Below are 19,863 nucleotides of genomic sequence, written 5' to 3'. Positions count from 1 at the left end.
TGAATCAATTTTTTTACATTTCTCTTAAAGTGCCAGTTCAGAGTTTCTTAAAAAGAAGAGATTGAATCCAACTAACTTTTACTCAAAGAAGACTCATTGAAATTAATTTACCCCAGTTAATTTACCCCAGTTAATTTCAGTACATCTACTCTGAGTATAACCAACATTGGCCAGCCCCCAATGTTTACATAACTAACAGCACAATCCTTATCATGCCTGCTCAGAAGTAAGTTCCATTGAAATTCAGTGGGGTTTATATGCAAGTACAGAGTTAGCAATGCAGCCTAAAATAATAGAATGTTATTTTAATGGAAAACAATTTCTAACATTATTCTTGTAGTGGGTGGATTCATTGCCCAAGATGAATGTGAGGAAGAATGCCTAAAACCAAATTTGAGTACTGTGCCTGTGTGCGTGTTTTTTAAACCAAGTTATTAAATTGGTCTAATTTTATAATTTAACTGATATGCTACCAAAAAGAGCAGAAGCCAATTTGTATGCATCCCAACCATCCGCAGAGAAGAAGGTTGTTCATGTTGCTTTGTCAATGAAGATAACAGTAGAAGCGGCTCCACCACCAATATACATATGTGGGCTGAGATCCTGAAATCAGTTACTGAGTAAACCCTGCTAAATACAGGAGGACATTCCTGAGCAAACATGCACAGATTGTACTGCCGATCCTTCTCTCTCCCTCCCTTCTTCATTTTAGATAACAGATTGCGCTGGACATTGATGGTTACTCGCCACACTTAGTGGCTGTAACAGTCCTCTTTCTGAACTCTAGGGCGAGTCATCCATCAACATCTTCGACCCGGAGAATCATGACAACCTCACCACATTTGTTCCAGATGTTTACACACACACACACACACACAGAGAGAGAGAGAGAGAGAGAGAGAGACCCCACTGCATCCACAACACCATTGCACAACATAAACTTTCCCGTCATGAAGAGACAAAGCACTAAGGGGACAAGTGTCCCTTCGAGCAAGGTCTTTCTTGTCTTTCCGCAACAGTAAGGAGCAATTCCCTTCCCAAACAACATTTCCCCTCATCTCCCTCCTCCTCCTCCTCCTCCTCCTGCTCCTCCTTGAGGCGGTTGGGAATCCTTTCCTCCGTTCTTCTCCACAGCATCCTTGCCTAGAGGATCCCTCGTCAATCCCCGTGCTTCTGTGCAAACGCGCTCCCACTGAGCGCCCCTTTCTGCGTCTTCGCGAGGCAGCTCTGCCTATCTGCTCCGTCGTCCTGGGAGCTCCCCTGACTGGCTGAGGAAAGTCCACTGCTTTGATTCCGTCTCCGCCCCCTCCCCTCTCCTCCCCTCCCGAGCCCTGGCATTCCCAGTGTTCAGGAATGTGGCGAGCTGGCTTCTGGCCGGAGAAGGAAGGACCGAAGGAAGCGAAGACGGAAAGTAGGTCTTCCCTGCCGCTGCTTCACTTCTCCCGATGCCTCTGCTCGACCGCCTGGTCTTTCCCCCTGGGATCAGCCTCTCTCTTTAAATGCACAGCGCAACCCTTGGCGAGCTGGTTGCCAACAACAACCACCCCAAAATGCCCGAAGTCCCAGGCGCTGGAGAATAGACGACCCGGGGCAGAGGCGTGCTCGCGCGATTGGATTTACAGGTGCTGGAGGGTTCCGGGGAGCTCTCCGAGGTGCTGAACACTCGGCAGCCTCTCCAAGAGCTCTCAGGCTGAACTCTCCCTTCCTCCGCTTTTCCTCCTGGATTCCCTCATGACTCGGACACGTTCGCTTGGGAGGAGGTTGTGAATTCCTCACCATATCATGGCCCGGATTAGATACCTGCGTGCAGCTGTCTCGGGATTCTATCTGTGGGAAGCTGCGGTGCTGCTCAGGTGAGTCTCCGCTAGATCTCCCAGATGTGCCTTACTTGGTGTGATTGCGCGGCAGAGGCAACGGGACTCATGGACGGAGCTGTGGAAAATGCCTCTTCCACTCGTAATGCCCCCACAGACGTCGACTAGCAAGCGAGATTTATGTGGACATTCTGATACTGTTGTGCAATAGTCTCTTGCATCCCATACCATTGTTGTTTTGTACTCCTGTGCCTGACGTTTAAATTTCGCCTCCCCCTCCCCAAGTTTGGTTCTCCTGGAGTTCTGTATCCTGTTTTGTCCGCTATTCTGTTACGAAGCACAGAATATTACTGAGCAATATTTGAATTGTACAGTGTTTATTCAGAACTAGAAATATCTCTGTTATTCTTTCACACTGAAATAAATATATGACAATTAATCCCGAAGAGCCAATCCCAGGTCCCAGTAGCTGCCAGCTTCACAAAGAAAAGAAAGAATTTGATATTGGATGGTTTTCCCCAAACTACACTGTGTGCTCTCTGTGCCAGATATTCAAATGTGTATTTTAGTGGGTTGCCCCACTCTCACTTGGGATATTTCACACAGAACCCTAAAAATAATGATTATAGCCCATCCCACAGTTCAGTTTAAATGTCTGAATTTAAGCCAGTTTAGTTTTATTAAAATAAAATGCATCAAAATTGGCTTAAATCTAACAATTTTAACTTATTTAAAATCCAACTCAAGTACCTAACCATAAAAACTAGAACTAAGTGAGGACTTAAAAGAGTATCCAAGCTATATATATATAACCCTTCATGATAAAAATAAAATTCAAAACAGTGATACCCAGCTATTGTAAAGAAAAGCATGCCAAAATAATAGAAATATTAGGCTACTCATGTTTTTATCTGAAGAACTTTCCATACAGCATACATGACAAACAAGCATGAGATGTTGAAATATTATGCACATATGCATATTCAAATAAAAAAACAAGCAGGAAGAAAACTGTTGTGTAAGTGAAATTCTTTTCCACATACAAATATTCATGAGCTGTGCTACAAAAACATGGAGGGACCCCTGAAATTAGCAAGTATCACCTGGAGCTTCTGCATGTTTGTCTGCATGTTCTTAAGCTGCTAATCTGCATTATGAAATGCAAAACTAATTTCTTTAGGTTGTGCCTCAATGTCATGATGGTTATAACATTAATGGAAGGGAATGGTATGAAGTAGATCTGGTGATTATTTTATGGCATGGCTGGTAAGAGAAATTTTGTTTTTTTTGAAGGGCTCATGTACAAAACAAGTAACTGAGCCTCCATTCTCAACTTGGTGAAAGGGTATTACAAAGGGCTCTTTAAACCATTTTTATTCAGTGGTACTATACTAGGTGCATTTCTGAGAAGCAGAAGTCAACAGGGCAATTATACTTGAAGCCTTGCACCCCCAACTCATTTCAAGTTCATATTGACTCCAGAGGTTATTGGGTTATAACTTCAGTTGACCACCAGCCAGGATGGACTCATTTAATTTCACTTTCACAGACTGGTAAAATGATCAAACTCTGGTTAAAAGATAATAGCTATGATGGTACTAGGAAGGGTGAGAGGGTCAAAGGGAGGAACTCCTAATCAGGTTGTTATGGGGAAAGTGCACAACATTGTGAGGACATGCAGAGCTAGAGGGGGAAATGAAATGAAATGAGCCCTCACTAGGTGTGCCATTGGCATGTTATTTACAAGCCACATATTTCAGCTTTAGCTGTTAATTTTATTTTACTAAAGCAGATGTGTTTTTTAATGTATGACAAAAATTATTAGGAAGCAGCAAGAAATGTATATAAATCTCTTGAAATAAAAAGTGCACACGCTTAAAATCCACTTACTTTGATGGGACGTAGGTGCACCTGGTTTTTCCTAGAGTGAGAGAATTCCTGGTATACTATTAAAAAGTGAGGTACTAGTCTATATGCTAATAGTAATCTGAGTCTTCCCACGTTTGTGCTTATGTGAACCACTGATGCACAAGACGGAATACTTGCAGACACAGCAGAACCCAGAGATACACACAGGCAGGGCTTTTTCAGGGGGAACTCACAGGAACTCAGTTCTGGCACTTCTCGGGTGGGTTCCAGCACTTCTCTTGTGGGCGCCATTGCCATTCTAAGAGAATGAGAGAGGTTCTGGGAATGACAATATTTAATTTTGTGGGGGACAGAATGTTGAATTGATGAGAGGGGGATAACCATACAACTTTGGGAGGGGGACGGACGGACAACAGAGTGGGATGCCTGGAATACAAGAAGATATTTGTATTTGTCTACCTATTTGAGTAAGTCACTTTTTCGATAACACTGAGAAGTTACTTAATGCCTCTGGTACTGGAGACAGAACTGTCTGTAGGCATCAACTGAAAAATTAAGAATATAATGGGACTGAGATCATGTCCAGCTTGCTCCCCCAAAGAAAAAAAACCCTCAACCCAGCCCAAGGAAAACCCCAAAATGGAGAGGGGCATACCATCTCAATGACAATTGAGCATGCTCATTGGGCATGGAATGTTAACTGCTTGTTGGAAGGGAAAAGAACAACTGGGGAGAGGGAGATGTTATGGCTTGAACCTAGAACAGAAACACTCCTCACCTGCTTTTTTGCCATGTGCCCCACTTGTTTGGAGAGTAGAGGCAGTAGTCTCAAAATTAGTCAAATGTGCCTAATATCACCCCATTCCATGTCCAATACGTAGGGGCCAGCAGACCTGTATATGCTGAAGATCAGTAGACAATACCTCTGATCTTTTTGTGGAAAATGTATTTCTAATTTTGGATAAAATTTTGCAAATGTGCCAAAACTTAGAGGTAATATACTTTCCTTTTTTTTAAAAAAAAAAGCCAACAATAATGAGAAGAGTACATTTTGCTTTTTTTATATATAGATGCCACAATGCTTCAGCCCCCTATCTGAGTGAGAGAGAAATAATCTCAGACAATAGTTGAGAGGTAATGACGCATATAAAAGTGTTTGTGACAAGTGAGAGTGACCTCTAGTTTGAGGGATCTGTTCTTGAGTCACAACAGGGAAATGGAGCGAGTGGGTGTGTTGAGCAATAACGTAGGAGCATAGAATATAAGAGCTATCATCCTATAATTTAAAGTTAGAACTAATTTTCACTTGGAGGTGTATGTTCTCATCCAGCCATTCTTACAAGAAATTCACCAGAATATGTATTATGTGAAAAATCTCCAGAAGCAGACTCTCTTTTTTTGCTGCATTATTCTGTGTGGTGAAATAGTCTTTTAAATGCATCTCTGTGTGAAATATAAGACTACTGTTTACCAAACCATACAAAGCATGAGTTATATTCTCACTGCTTTGGATTCACTATGTGTTCATCCTATGATAATTAAAGGTTTTATAGAACAAAATAAAAGACAGAGAACAGGCATGGGATGAGATGAGAAGGGAAGGAGTTTGTGCAGTTTTAAGACACAACACCCAGAGTGTAGTGAAACTGAGTGAAATTATGTGGATGGAAATTTCTGGCATATCACAAACTCTAATAGCAAACTCATCTGATGGGTGCTGAAAAGACTGTAGCCAATTCAAGGCCACTGAAAAACAAGAGAGCAGTATCTGTATGCCCAGGGGTCCCCAAGGTTTGCAGAACTACCAAAAATATTGGGGTGGGGGGACTAAACAGCCAAAGGAGGACTGTGAATGCTCAGTAGTAATGGAATGCTAAATGTTGGAACAGGGAATGGAATGGAGTAGCCTAGAAGACCACATGGTTGGCTAGCTGAACTCATGAACTGGAGCACTCCACACTGCAAGATTTTATAAACGTTGTATAAATATACTTGTATAAACATAATTAGAAATAGTTACTATAAGAAGCATGGCAACATGCCCAGGATAGTGCTTTATGTTCCTTTTCCCCATGAGTGAGAATACTGAGCAATAAAAAGCACTGATGTTGATACCAAAGTATCACATTTAGATTATTTAATGAAATAGGGAACATGGGAGCTTGCGCGCGCACGCGCACACACACACACCTCAACCAGTCTTTGTCATCCTATTACCCTACAGATGTTTTGGGTTACAGCTCCCATTATACCTGACCATTGGCTATGATGGCCAACACTGATGGGAGTTGTAGTCCAAAACATCTGAAGAGCATCAGGTTGGCGAAGGCTGCCTCACACTGGGAAGACATTAAGGTAGGTCATATATAGTTCATGCTCGGAAGGTTACTATTTCAGGAATAGGAACCAAATCTCAAAATGAATGTATATTGGGCTCCGAATTACATCAGGAAGAGGAAACCTACAGCCTTCCAGATGTAGCTGGACTGGTCTAGGCTGGCTGGGGCTGATTAGAAGGTCTCAGGTTCCCCATTGTTGCTCTAGGATAGGTTTCCCAAACATGGGTCTCCAGCTGTTTTGGGACAGCAGTTCCCATCATCCTTACCTAGCAGGACCAGTGGTCAGGGATGATGGGAGTTGTAGTCCAACAACAACTGGAGACCCAGGTTTGGGAAACCCTGCTCTAGGCTAAACAGCTTATTGTGACTCAATGGGGCATATTTTTGCATCTCTAATTTTCTTTGTTATTTCTTTTGAATTCTGAAACATATATAAAACTTTAATAAACATATGCTGTATTTTTCGCTCCATAAGACGCACCCGACCATAAGACGCACCTAGTTTTTAGGGGAGGGAAACAAGAAATAAGAAGCCTCCTGAATGAAGAGGGAGCGCTCCTCCCTCTTTGCTCAGGAGGCTTTGGGCAGCGCTCCCTCTAGCTGTTCTGGCTTCTGGGATAGCCCGTGAAGCCTCCACAGGGGAGCGGGATGAAGGCTCCCCGCTGCCCTGTGGAGGCTTCGTGCAGCTAAGCCAGAAGCTAGAACAGCAAGAGGTAGGCAGGAATTAGGTATGTTCTAAATGGGCCTGCATTGCACCTAAAGGACCAGGTGCATAACAGGGGTGGGGACCTTGGTAATATGGCACCCTGTGTGAGGCTAAAATTTGGGCCAAAGCCACCTTTCCAAAGGGGATGCTGGGCTTTGGGAAGGAGGCACAAGGCTCTGGCAGAGTCCTAAAGTTCTCCTGTCTTCTTTCCAAAGCCGGGCAAGCACTAGCTAGACTTTGGGAAGGAGGCCAGAAGACACCTCTTTGGCCCCTGCACCCTGTGTTGGGGAACCGGTCACATTGTCCTAAATCTGCATTTGTACATAACTAGAGGTGATTCTACCTTGTTGCTAGAAGTATAAGGGTCAGAGGACCTGTTTTCAGCTATGGCTCAATAGATATAGCCAGGCAACAGTAATCTATGTTCTACTTAGTAACCTTGCATCTAGACTGCTACAATGTGCTGTATGTCAGCTGCCCTCGAATACTATGTGGAGATTGCTGCTAGTGCAAAATATAGATACCAGGATCTTGATGGACCTGATAGATGTAATGCCATGTAACACCAGTCTGAAAAGAATGTCCTGGATGCTTATTCTCTACCAAGCCTGATTCAAGTTTTTTGTTTTGACATATAAATTCCTGAGCAGTGTAGGACTTGGTTACCTGAAGGACTCTTCTCTGTTTTTTAGTTGTTGTCCCCCCCCCCCCCCCAGAAAGCAGCTCTGCATGTCTGGCTTGGGTATTATTATGTTTACAGATAGTTGGAGGGTGGTTGTGGTTGTGTTATGGTTTTATTATTGTTCTTGTTTTAATGTTTTGACCCATTCTAAGGTCTTCAAAAGCATTAACACTATTAAGGGGAAGTATTTGATTTCTATGGCCTTCAAACTTTGCAGATGCATTTAAAGTAGGTTTTCAGCCAGAAATAAAAAGTTAATTCCAAAAGTTCAATATAGGGGAGGGATGTGCCATCAAATACTTCCCATTAATAGTGTTAATGCTTTTGTTGAGGGGAAAATCTGAAAACTGGAGAAAAGATTGTCCTGTTTTCATATTATTTGACTATGTTTTTTACAGGAAAAACATGATATAGGCCATTATTCTTTTAGTTCATTGTTTAGTATTTCCTATATAGCTGTCTGCTACTGCCACTACTTTACGATTAAGAAAGCTAAGGATTGGTACAATTAGTCTGTCACGAATCTTTATGCTCGTTTTCACATTCTATTCATATTTTTTTTACAAATCTTGGTCAGGGCTTCAAATTCTTTGTCAGCTATGGTTTCCTTATATGTTTCAGAAATTGGTCTAACAATATCTCATATCAAAAGAAAATGTAGTAGGATTGTTCTGCTTTTGGAAAACCAGTATTTTGTTATCTCCTTTGATTTTTCCGCTTTCACACTCTGATGTAAAGATATGAGTAGCTGCAGAAGTGCACACCGAGGCTTGTTAGGACATAGCTTCAGAGGCATCCTGTGTGAAGCAATTCTGGCCTACTATGCTGCTTGTCCGTTTAAATCCCATTAGCATGGCTTACCCTGATACAACTGGCGTGTAGAATTGCATAGAGCCAGGCGACCAGGCAAGGCCTCTGTTATGGTGCATCACAGATGTGTCATCTCCTGTACTAGTTTATCCCACCATCTTTTCTCCAATGCCCATGCAAACAGTCGATTGCTACACTTGTACAACTGTCAGGAATATGTCTGTTACCAGCATAATGCCATTGGTCATGTTGCGCTAGCAAGCAGATTGGGAATTCTGATGGCCACAAAGGTAGCAACCTACAAAGCATTCAAAAAGGAATTAAAATGGTTTCCCTCATTTTGCTCCTGCCTATGCTTCATTTAGAAGCACAGTACAGGCTTCTAAATGGTTTTGTGATTATTATTATTTTTAAATATTCTATTGAATGTCCAGTACAAAAAGGTTTAAACCTAATAATAAAATTACTAAATGTGACCAAAGCTGCAGATTTCAGATGACTTCATCTTAGCCAAGTCAGTGAAAATGAACTTAGCTTAAGCTCTCTTCTTGAAGTCATGGGAGCAATGGGACTGCCATGCCAAAACTAGAAATTGAACGGCTCCATGCAGACTTTGACACATTACAGAGTGGCTCTGTGATTGTTCTATGGTACATAAGACCTTGTTAATTCTCTGCATTCCACATTCTGCACACATGGACTCAACGCACATTATCGGCTTGCCCATAGGAAAGTCTAAGTGAAATAGTTCATCTTTCAGATGAAGAAAAAGCCAAGGCTGGAAACTATCATGGGACTTGGCAGTTTATAAGACAACCAAATTAAAATGATGCTTGGATTTCTATTTACATTTCACACCTCATGCTGTGCTAAACTCATTTTCCTATTATTAACCATTCTTAATATGTTCCAAGCTAACTGACTTGCTCTACAAATAGAGGTGAGTCACTCTGGAAATAATATTGTTATTCTTTACAACACATGTCACTAGAATTCCAAACCACAAACCAGTTAAGTAAAGAAAAATACAAAAGTTAGTGTCAGTTTTGATCCCTTCAGCTTTAGATATTAAGGACTTTAGATATTGATGACTCTATACTACATGGACTTGTGCATGGAAAAGCAATCAAAGAATGTGCAAACTCCTCCAAAATAATACTAATTTCCCTATGGGAAAGTGAAATTATGAAGCAAGGCGTGAAGATGGCGTGAAGCAAGGCGTAAGATGCCATACTAGATGCTGCTGCTTGCAGTGGTGCCTCGCAAGATGAAATTAATCTGTTCTGCGAGTCTCTTCGTCTTGCGGTTTTTTTGTCTTGCGAAGCATGGCTATTAGCGGCTTAGAGGCTTAGCGGCTATTAGCGGCTTAGCGGCTATTAACGGCTTAGCAGTTTTAAGAAAAAGGAAACAAACTCGCAAGAACTTGCAAGACGTTTCATCTTGCGAAGCAAGCCCATAGGGAAATTCGTCTTGCGAAGCGACTCAAAAAACGCAAAACCCTTTCGTCTAGCGAGTTTTTCGTCTTGCGAGGCATTCATCTTGCGGGGCACCACTGTACTTTTAAAGCCCCACATCAGGGGTGTGCAAGCTCTGGCCTGAAGGTCTGATTAGGCTCACCAGGCCTTCCCATGTGCCCACAAGGCCATTTCAGCCAAGCCAACTCAGTCAAAATTAGGGTTGCAAGCATTGCTGTCCAGCTGATTAGAGGTGGGGCTTCCATGGGGCTTTCCAAGACCACAGGTAATGCCTTTGCCCTCACAATTTGATTTCAAATCATGCAAGCAAAAAAAGGGTCACCTGCACACTTGTCTAACTCGCCCAGTTGTCAGACTTGCACACCTGTCCAACCTGGCATATGGGTGGTGAGAGAGATAATGATCTGGAATGATCTGGTCTCCATCCAGGTACAGTTTCTCACCCTTGTCATAAATACCTGAAAAGGGCTCCTCACTCTTATCAGCCTGTCCATGCTTTAGGAGCAGCAAAGGGGACTCTTTCTTGAATTCCACTGTCAATTCCACTCATTTCATTGTGGCACTCCGTTTGTGGAATGCTCTCCCACTTCAATACATAAAGATATATCTATTTTAGCCTTCACCTCTGTCAACCCTTTTAAAATTGTCTTCTTTTACTGGTGTTTTAAGAAGCGGGCTTTGGTTTTACTGACGTCTTTTATAGGTTTGGGTTTTTTATATTGTTCCCCACTCTGGTTCTTGTATTGATGAAAGGCAACATAAATCTTTTTAACAGATAGATTGAGAACATTTACTAATATACACAGTGTACAAAGAATCAAGTACATACTATTAGCTAAGTCAATATGATTAATAATTATTGGTAAGAGGGTTACATGATGTGCATGTCTGATAATTGTATGGTTGGCCCACAATTCAGATTATGAGTAATTAAATGTACCATATGTATCCATGTACAGTGGTACCTCGAGTTAAGTACTTAATTCGTTCCAGAGGTCCATTCTTAACCTGAAACTGTTCTTAACCTGAAGCACCACTTTAGCTAATGGGGACTCCTGCTGCTGCTGCTGCGCCGCCGGAGTACAATTTCTGTTCTCATCCTGAAGCAAAGTTCTTTACCCGAGGTACTATTTCTGGGTTAGCGGAGTCTGTAACCTGAAGCGTATTTAACCCGAGGTACCACTGTATAAGACAACGTTATTTGCTTTTTAAAAATAAATATATTTCAGATAAATATTTTAAGGACAGTGTAAGTTTAACAGTTAATCTGCAAAATAACTGGCCAATTTGCAGTCTTATGGAGAATGTGCCTATTAGAGATTAAGCGTAATGACAGAGGAATGTGCAGTATTAGGGCAATATATGCATGCTCTCAGGAGCCTGTTGGGTGGCTGCCCTTCCCTCAGGGAAAAGTCCTTGCAAAGTATTTTCTGCTGGGTGGTGCTGGTGGGAATTCTGCAAGGGCATCTGGAACACTCCACTCTTGCCAAAGCTTGGCAAGTGGGGGGGGGGGAGCGTTCAAGAAAGCTTTGTTGCTGTAGATCAGCAACAAAGTAGAGCTTCTCCATCAGTGGTTGAAGCAGTGGGGTAGGGTAGGAAATGCTACCTCTTGCATCTCAGCATCTCAGCAATTTGAGGCAGCTGCTTCACCCCACATCATTCATAGGCCAGCTCTGGCAGGAGATTATTTATTTTGACCGGGAAATTTGCACAATTCCCTCTTCATAGACAAATTATTTGGACGTTTTCTATGAGGCCTGGTAAAGGTGCACAATGGCAAGTTGTTATGCACATTAACTGCCCACTTTATATTCCCCCTAACACATATATGCGCTAACTTAACATAGAAAATAAGTGTTAACTCCTGTATTAATGCAAGTTTCCAAATAGAATGATTGCTGGTTTTACTGGGCTAAATTTCTCCTTGAACGGTGAAGTAAAGATATTATAACATTCATTCCTCACTAATTCCACCGTCCATTGGAGCACTATTTATCTTTCTATTGAATTATCTTTGAACATTATTGAGTTTGGTGGGCCTCCAATGTATTCAAGGCAGAGTTTAATTTAAAACTGTTATGCCCCACATTTCAGTTATCGATAACTGAAATACATCATCACTTCTCTAAGTCACTTACAAAGTAATAAAGTAAGAGTTTAAAAACTCAACAGTCATTTAAGTGTCATAAGGAATAATAAGTCAGCCATATTTTCAGAAAACTACTAACTAGCCATGGGTCATAAAAAATGAAGTGTACAGTATTAGAAAGTCTTCCAATAACAAAAGGCATCATTGCTGCTCCATTATAATTTTAAGATTAGTCTTATTCTGATGGTAAGTCAATTGGTTCCAAAGGGTTGGGATCTCTATGGACAAGATGCTGCCCTTGCAGAAATTTTATCTCCAAGATAGATAGGATATGAAAACAGCTCCTTCACTAGATCTTTATGGATGGGTGGGTGGGTGGGATTTTACAGAAGGAGATATTCTTAAAATACACAAGGGCTCTTTAATGGTAAGAATTAGCTCCTTAAATTTCATTCTTAAGTTAAGACCGAGCCAGTGCAGGGGTTGCAAAAATCAACAGAATTATTCATCCATCTTGTTTTTTGTTAGAAGATCCAATATCCCCTACATTTTTCATCTGTTCTGCAAGAGTAGCCCTATGAAAAAAATGTGTTGTAACATTTGCAAAGGCTACTTGGCCACAACTCATCACAGCCATGACATTGGGATGCATTGATGGGGCTCTTGATAGGTCTAGCAAGTGCCCCAGCTTTTCCCTATTGATTCTGGAACATGATACTCATCATCACCTGATTCTGTTTTGCAAAGAATGTGGCAGCATGTCAGAAATCAGAGCAAATGTGCACAAATTGGCCAGGGAGAGGTCAAATTTAAGTCAGTCCAGAGAGATGAGATGCTGTTGACAGACTGAACCATTTGTGTGCTGATTACAAATTGATCATGTAGCTTTCCCCTCACAAATGATTTCTTCTTCTTCTTTGGTGATCACTTGTAGCCAAGTTAGAATGACTTTCATGAACACGGTCTTAACAGTGACTCCATAAGTGACTGTGGAGGCCAATTCTGGATCCACACGTCCTTCCACAGTGGGGACATACGTTTCCGGGTGGGAGTTGATCATGGTGAGGGTTTGCCAAACGTGCCTTCACACGTTTCTCTGTTTCGTCCTGAGTTTGAGCGTCTTCCAAGTCCATGACACCTTTGGTAAATGATTACAAGATGCTAGCAACCTTCTCCAAGCTCAGCCTCAGATGAGAATTTTGGAGGCTGCAAAAGCTCTCCTGAATGGAAAAATAATCTTCTTCAAGTCCTTCAATTCTTCTCCAGCTCAGACTAAAATCTGACTCCAAAAGAGTGGTCAACATCCTTCCTGCCAGCACCTCTTAAACAAACTCCCAGTCTCCTTTACTAAATTTGTGGCAACAGGAGCAACAGCAGGACATGAGGGTAGGGGAGATATTCTCCTCCCTGCTTCTGTGCTCTGGCATGCTGTGGATGAAGGGCACAGTGGCCCTTGAAACTTAATAGTCTTCACATTGCAGTAGCCACTGGGTAAATTACCAGTCCAAAGAGCCACCTAGACTTTCTTCCTGGCATGCTGTTCCACAGCACACCTTAGTGGTGAAGAGAGAGAGGAGAAAGGAGAAGACCTCCATCCCTTCATTGTCTCCATGTGCTACTGTTGTTTATGTCAGTGCTTCACTGGAAAATAAAGAGAAAGGGGGATTGTGTTTGGGGGCTGCAAGGGAAGCTGTCTGAGTGATTGGTAGGTCTGGCAAAAAGGGGATGGGATGATTATCTAAGCTTTGGATTGTCTCAGAGTTCTTGCTGATTTTTTTCTTTAATAACTTGTATCACTTCTAAATTAATCCAAAACTGGGGAGAGCTTGCCCATCTCTACAATGAAAAAAGGAAGCATATATAATTTCTGCTTTTTCCTACACACACATACACAAGCAAAATGAAAGGGTTTTCATTCCCATGGCTTCAAATTTTCTAGAAGTTTTACATCTCTCATCTGGAGGCTATTGATCTAAACCATCCTGTTTCACTTTGAGGAATAAATTAAAACAAAAAAAGAAAATATATATTGCAGCTGCATTGAGAGCCTTGTAATTTGCCTTTTGCAGTATTTCAGTTTTACAGTTCACTCAGATGAGAATAGATTTTGATAAATAACATGGAATAGTTGTTGCTCTGTGCAGCATGATTTATTGATGATATCTCCCACCCACCCTTTCTTGGTCAGGAACACTTTATGTCGACGGAGCCTTTGGGATTCCTCTCCTCTTCAAAATATGAATAATGTTATAATGTTTAACCAAACAGTATCATCCTGTTTAATTATTCAGAGGAGTTTAATTTTCTAGCATTTGGAATCAATGTGCTATTATGAAATAGCAATGCATTTGTAAAGAAAAAATCAATAGCCTTGGTTTTAATATAGCCTAAGCTTTTAAAACCAGCATTTTAAAATCTTTTTTATTTTATTTTATTTTACAAGTTCTACATACTGCTTTTCACTAAGTTTAAATCCCATGGGATCCCCCTGCCTTCCATTATGGTACTAAGAACATCCAGTATAACCTATAGCAGGAGTGGGGAAATCTCTTTCTATGGCCCCAAAGAACTCCCCAGATGTGATAGGCCTCCAGTGCCCACCAATTCTTTAAGAAGGTCCTGATCTGCACCACCAAGCATCAGCCAGGTGATGGCTTCTGACAAGACCATATTTGTATATTGCCTAGGGGCTACAACTGTGGGGAAAGGAGTATGGTTGGGCACCTTCATTCATCTCTTTGATGGGAGGGACCCAGCTGCAGTGTCTCCTTCTCGCCTTCATTGGCATATTGCTGAAATCCAAGAAGCTAGAAAATGTTATTGTCCACATCTCTGGCATGGAAGAGGAACTAAAATGTTTCCCATCCATTCATATAAACAATGTAGCTCTCCAAAGCCAAGTTAGTGAAAATTCTCTTGGTGACCTCTATCCAGTTTCCATTTTACCTTCTCTTAAGACCAGCCGTTGCCAACCAACTGCTCTCTAGATGCATTGGACTGCCAACCCCACAGAGGCATGAGAGTGATGGCTGGAGCTGGTAGAAGAGTTTGAATTTGATATCCCACTTTATCACTACCCGAAGGAGTCTCAAAGCTGCTAACATTCTCCTTTCCCTTCCTCTCCCACAACAAACACTCTGTGAGGTGAGTGGGGCTGAGAGACTTCAGAGAAGTGTGACTGGCCCAAGGTCACCCAGCAGCTGCATGTGGAGGAGCGGAGATGCGAACCCGGTTCACCAGATTACGAGTCTACCACTCTTAACTACTACACCACACTGGCTCCCACTGGTAGGCGTTTGTAGTCCAAAATATCTAGAAGGAACCAAGCTGGTGAAGGCTGGTCTAAACACTTGAAGTCCAAGTGTTATGTTGTTTTTAAAGCTGCTAATAAAGATATGCAGAACATGAGGAGAATAATTACATGCCTTCCTCATATATAAAACTTGCATTATTACTAATGGAAGCTGTAACTGTAATGGTAATAAAGAAATGTGTCTTTATATTGTGCAACCACTCATTAAAGAGTCTTGTTTTGCAAAGGCAGCATGTGATATAACTGGGCAATTCTTCACAGAAACTATCTGTGAGCAAAATATGTCTCATTAGTTTCTTGTTAAGGTTCCCTGCACGAGTTTGTTTTTCTGTCAAATATATAAATACATAGCCGCTAACTGTGTTTCTACTTACTCCTTCACTTGCCGATGTTACAGTAACTAGAAGTGACCTACAGTGGAGCTAGGCTAGGCTAGCAAATCTACCATCTAGGCTAAACATATATAACTTAGTCGTTGTGACACTGGACTAAAAACCTGAAAAGCTGGGGGGATGTTTTTGTTTTGTTGTTTTTTGCATTTTCCTATGTCAGGAACAGGCAGGAACCTGAAGGTTGTGCAGAGGAGGCAGAGGGGCAGGAGAATGATTCAGAGAATTGAGCCAGTGATTTGAGTGGTTTTGTTCCACCTGTGAAGCAGGGAGAAAAGACTCAGAGGTGGGGGAAGAGTTGCTGGAAGGCGCAGAGGTGGAAGAGGCGGTCCTAAAGAGAGTTGGGCTGTTAGAATCTCCTCCATCGCCTTCCCCACTGTTTCCAAGGACAAGGAAGGGCTTAAAGTTTCAGGAACAGCTGGAGATGCAGTGCAGGAGAAGTTGCTGGTTGCTTGTTGTGGCATTTGCCCATTCTTTTGGAAATGTCTGTACGGGGGAGAGAAAGGGTAATAGGTAGACCAATAGAAAAGCCAGAGGTGGAGCCTACCTGTTTTTTAAAAGACTTAGCCAGAGGTTTAGACAGTTGGGGAAAAGCAGTTGGGGAAAAGCAGATGGGAGTTAAAGCAGTTGGAAGACAGATGGAAATAGAGAGACAGTGCAGTTGGTTCTTGTGTGAGGGGAGGTAGAAGAGTTAGAGACAGGATAAAATAAGACTAAGAGCGTAAAGGGTAACAGCGTTTCAAATGCATTTAAAGTTTATTTGTGTTTGCAATAAACTACAATCTTCGTTGTTAACTTGAGAACATGACTGAGACTGAGTGATTTACCGGGGAGAACCTGGTTGGTGGCAGCAGATTAGTGGTGTATGGGTCAATAGTCTGTGAAACGACCAGGGGCTCCGTACGAATGCCACACTTGTGCACACCATGTCAGAGGAGGGGGTTTAAATGTGCTGAAGGGGGCATGGCATGCTGTTGCTCCAACTGTTGGGTAGGAGCACAGGTCTGAAGAGGGACGTGCCTAGCAAGCTCTTTAGTAGGAGTGCAGCATGTAATTCTTGTGCCTTAGGAGCTGATGTAATTTAGTGCTTTGCCAATAAAGAACTAAATTTCTAGTTGTGTGTCATCCTTGTGGGGGCTGGATGGGGCCTCTGGACAATGTACTATATGTTTGGAATGTTGCTTGTGTATTTGGGGTGTATGGGGTGTTCGGGGAGGGGTAGTACCTTCGGTGGGTGACATATCATGCTCCTTCTGGGATAGTTTGTCCACATTTGGTCCCCACCCTGCACTCAGCTCTCCCCTGTGGCTCCTAGAAGCTGTTGGTACGTGACAGCAGCCACACCCTGGGAATGGCTTCAACTGGCCAGCTAAACCAGGTGAGGGTATCTGGTGGGTCTCAGCATAGAGTTGAACAACCCAAACCCATAACAACACAATACTAAGATTTTACTTGGTAAGGAAGCACTTATGGTGACTTTACTGTTTTATTGCTTCCAGTCTCTCATCTAGAGGTGGGAGAAGAAACTAGTACCTAAGCTTGTTTGTTTGTTTTTCTTCTGCCCTTAAAAATATTCTGCAAATATTTTTTTTTTAATAATGGACAATACAAATACAGGTGGCAGTATTCTTCACAGTTCTTTGCCAGCAGCAGACTTTGATATTATTTGGGGTGTTTCTGTTTGGAAGGACAGTTTCTTAACACGTGGCTGTCATTTTTTCCTAACTGCTATTCAAGAATGATGTCCTCTTCAGCTGTGGTCAGACCAGTATAGTATGGTATGTTCTTCAGATGTAGTATACATGTTTGATATTCAATATGCATGCCCACACAAGACTGATACTTTGTCAGATGTAGACATAAACTGATATCAGTTTTTCCTTCAGTGCACTGCTTATAAAACTTTGATGTTGTTAATGCCCATCTACTGTAAGTACTAGCCTATTTGCCTGTGCTTGAATGTGTTTCTTCCATGAATTCCCTTATCACACTCCACTGAAAAGTCTTTTCCAGCTTTTAGCAAGCATTCAAGCTGAAGCTTTGCTCTTTCATTAGTCAAACCAGAAATATGGGTGTTTAGGTCCAAGGTGGGCTCCTTCACAGCACCCCAGAATGCTGTAAATGATTCCTTGATGTTAGGGAAAGTTGGATGGTCATCTCTCTGGCATGCATTGTGTTCAGTGCAGCTGCCGGGTTATCTTGTGCCCTAGGCAAGGCTAAGCACTTGCAACCCACCTAAAAAGAATTCTATCTAGTGGCGTAGCGTGGGGGGTGCAGGGGGGCCAGCCGCACCGGGCGCAGCATCTGGGGCGCGCGCTCGCACTCGCAGCTCTCTGCCCCTACCTGGGTTAGGGGGTGCAAATTACTTGCCTTGCCCTGGGTGCTGACAACCCACGCTACGCCACTGATTCTATTTTCAATTTTCAAAAACAGATACCTTGGGGGGGGGGGGGAATGAAAAGCACAAAACTTGAAACTGCTAAATTTCATTTAAATTGCAAGAATAAGTAACACAACAATCTTTTATTATGTTTCTCAAATGCAGAAGAAGATGTTTTAGCGCACAAATCTTTTTGAATCATCTTGTCTCTAAAAAGTTTCAATTTTAGGCACATCAAAATATCACTTCGCATGCCTTTTCCTTTGCTAATTTGGCCACTAATTCCTTCAGGTCAAGGGCTGATGCTTGAGCATGTTCAAATGATATAATTGACAAACCAAGTAGTCTCTTTTGAAGCATTGTTGAGCATATGTAAGTTCTTATAAGTTTGCACTTTCAGAAAGTGTGGTTACCACATGCCACTGATACTGGAGGTGTTTAGAAGGACTCTTAGAGCAACAGAAACATTAGGCACATTATCCAGGAATTTTTGTTGTCATATGAAGAGAAATACTCCTTGTGGTGGCATAAACGTTGGAAGTCCTTGAGCTATTGCTGTAAGTTCACAGCACAGATCTTCAGCATCAACATATTTGTTTCCATTGTGCATTAAGGTCCTTTCCAACTGTATGTCAGCCTATATAGCTCAGTTGGTTAGAGCATGGTGCTGATAATGCCAAGGTTGCAAGTTTGACCCCTGTATGGGACAGCTTCATATTCCTGCACTGCAGGGGTTTGGACTAGATGATCCTCAGGGTCCCTTCCAACTCTATGATTCTTGGTATCATTTGGTTTTGCACTCAAGCAACAGCATTGTGTCAGTGACTTGGGCCTAGAAGAGACATGTTGTTTTCAGTTCAGTGCCAGGACTCAATCATGTACTACAGATATGAAGAATCAAGAATGCCTGAGTTTGTGCAGAGTATAGGCTGGTTTTTATTTTAAATTTCCACCACACCTAATTCTTAGTGTTGAGGCTCGGGAGCAGGTGAAGCAACAGCAGAGACTGAGTGCCTCATAAAGAAACATTTTTTATTAATCAGGCATGACTCCTAGTAACTGGAGTAATACTGTGATGAGTACTGAGTGATGTATTGAGGGGGTCAAGCACTTGTAAAAAATAGTATGAAGCCAAACACTACATTTCTTTCCCCTTCAGGGGTGTTTTGGGTTCTTTTCAGCACAGACTGCTGTAACCGTTCTTTGTATTTATTGACTAGATTCTTTTTAGGGGACCTACAAACAATTCTATTTAAAATAAAAATAAACTAACATTGTAGTTGAAATAGGTTATACTGGGACTGTGGATCTTCTGTGTATGTGAACATCCTTTAGAATGTCACAGAGAGTTCAGAACGCACAAGAAGAGCAAGATATTAAAAATGACACTTTTCATGCTGGGCCAAGATGACAATTTTGCCTGGGAGAGAGTTGCTTTTAGTTGTAATTCTACTGCAGAGGCTTCTTTTAAAGGAAGATGAACTTTGTGCACAATGAGTTATCTGGAACAATCGGGTGCCATATGACCTTCTGGGATGAAGAGTTTACTTCAGGGGAGATATTGTTTTATCCAGATTATGGGGTGCATAACAACACCTCAAGCACTATGCTGGCAGTTTTAGGTAAGCTGTCTTTCTGTAGAACGTACCATAATAAAGCTAAGTTAGCCATGTCCATTAACTTCAATTGATCTAATCTGGACAAGAAATGAATGCCACCCACACATTTTATCTCACTTTCAATTTTCCTTCAGCGCCTTCTCTTGCACTTTTGCCTCAGAAGAAGGAGACTTTCCTCTAGCCATTTTTACTCAGCATACAAAAAGATTCTAATGCTGGCATTAGTCCAAGCAAAAGGGGGGTGGCATAGCTAAAGGGCAGGGCAGGCTGTTGCACCAAGGTCCACTAGTGGGCATGTGCCCCACTGTTTCAGAAGCACAGCTGTAGCGTCATTCAAATGGATTTAGAAGAAAATGATGTATCCCCCCCCTCCCCTGA

At 42.0% G+C, this 19,863-nt stretch overlaps 1 protein-coding gene across 1 annotated transcript in view; it reads left to right on the top strand.

Annotated features, from left to right (window-relative positions):
- Positions 1-1,155: 1,155 nt before the first annotated feature.
- Positions 1,156-19,863, top strand: part of LOC310686593 (glycine receptor subunit alpha-3-like) — a gene marked incomplete at its 3' end in the record, with an annotated part of 33,536 nt that continues 14,828 nt past the window's right edge. Inside the window, exon 1 of the mRNA XM_083460422.1 lies at positions 1,156-1,853. Within this exon, the coding sequence (XP_083316548.1) occupies positions 1,783-1,853 (71 nt within the window). The 5' untranslated portion in view covers positions 1,156-1,782. The remainder of the gene's footprint in view (positions 1,854-19,863) is intronic.

The sequence above is a fragment of the Podarcis liolepis genome, assembly GCF_965112155.1.
Source record: "Podarcis liolepis genome assembly, chromosome: 9".
NCBI lineage: Eukaryota > Metazoa > Chordata > Lepidosauria > Squamata > Lacertidae > Podarcis > Podarcis liolepis.
The sequence above is the reverse complement of the archived record's forward strand: the minus strand, read 5'-3'. Positions and strand labels throughout refer to the sequence as shown.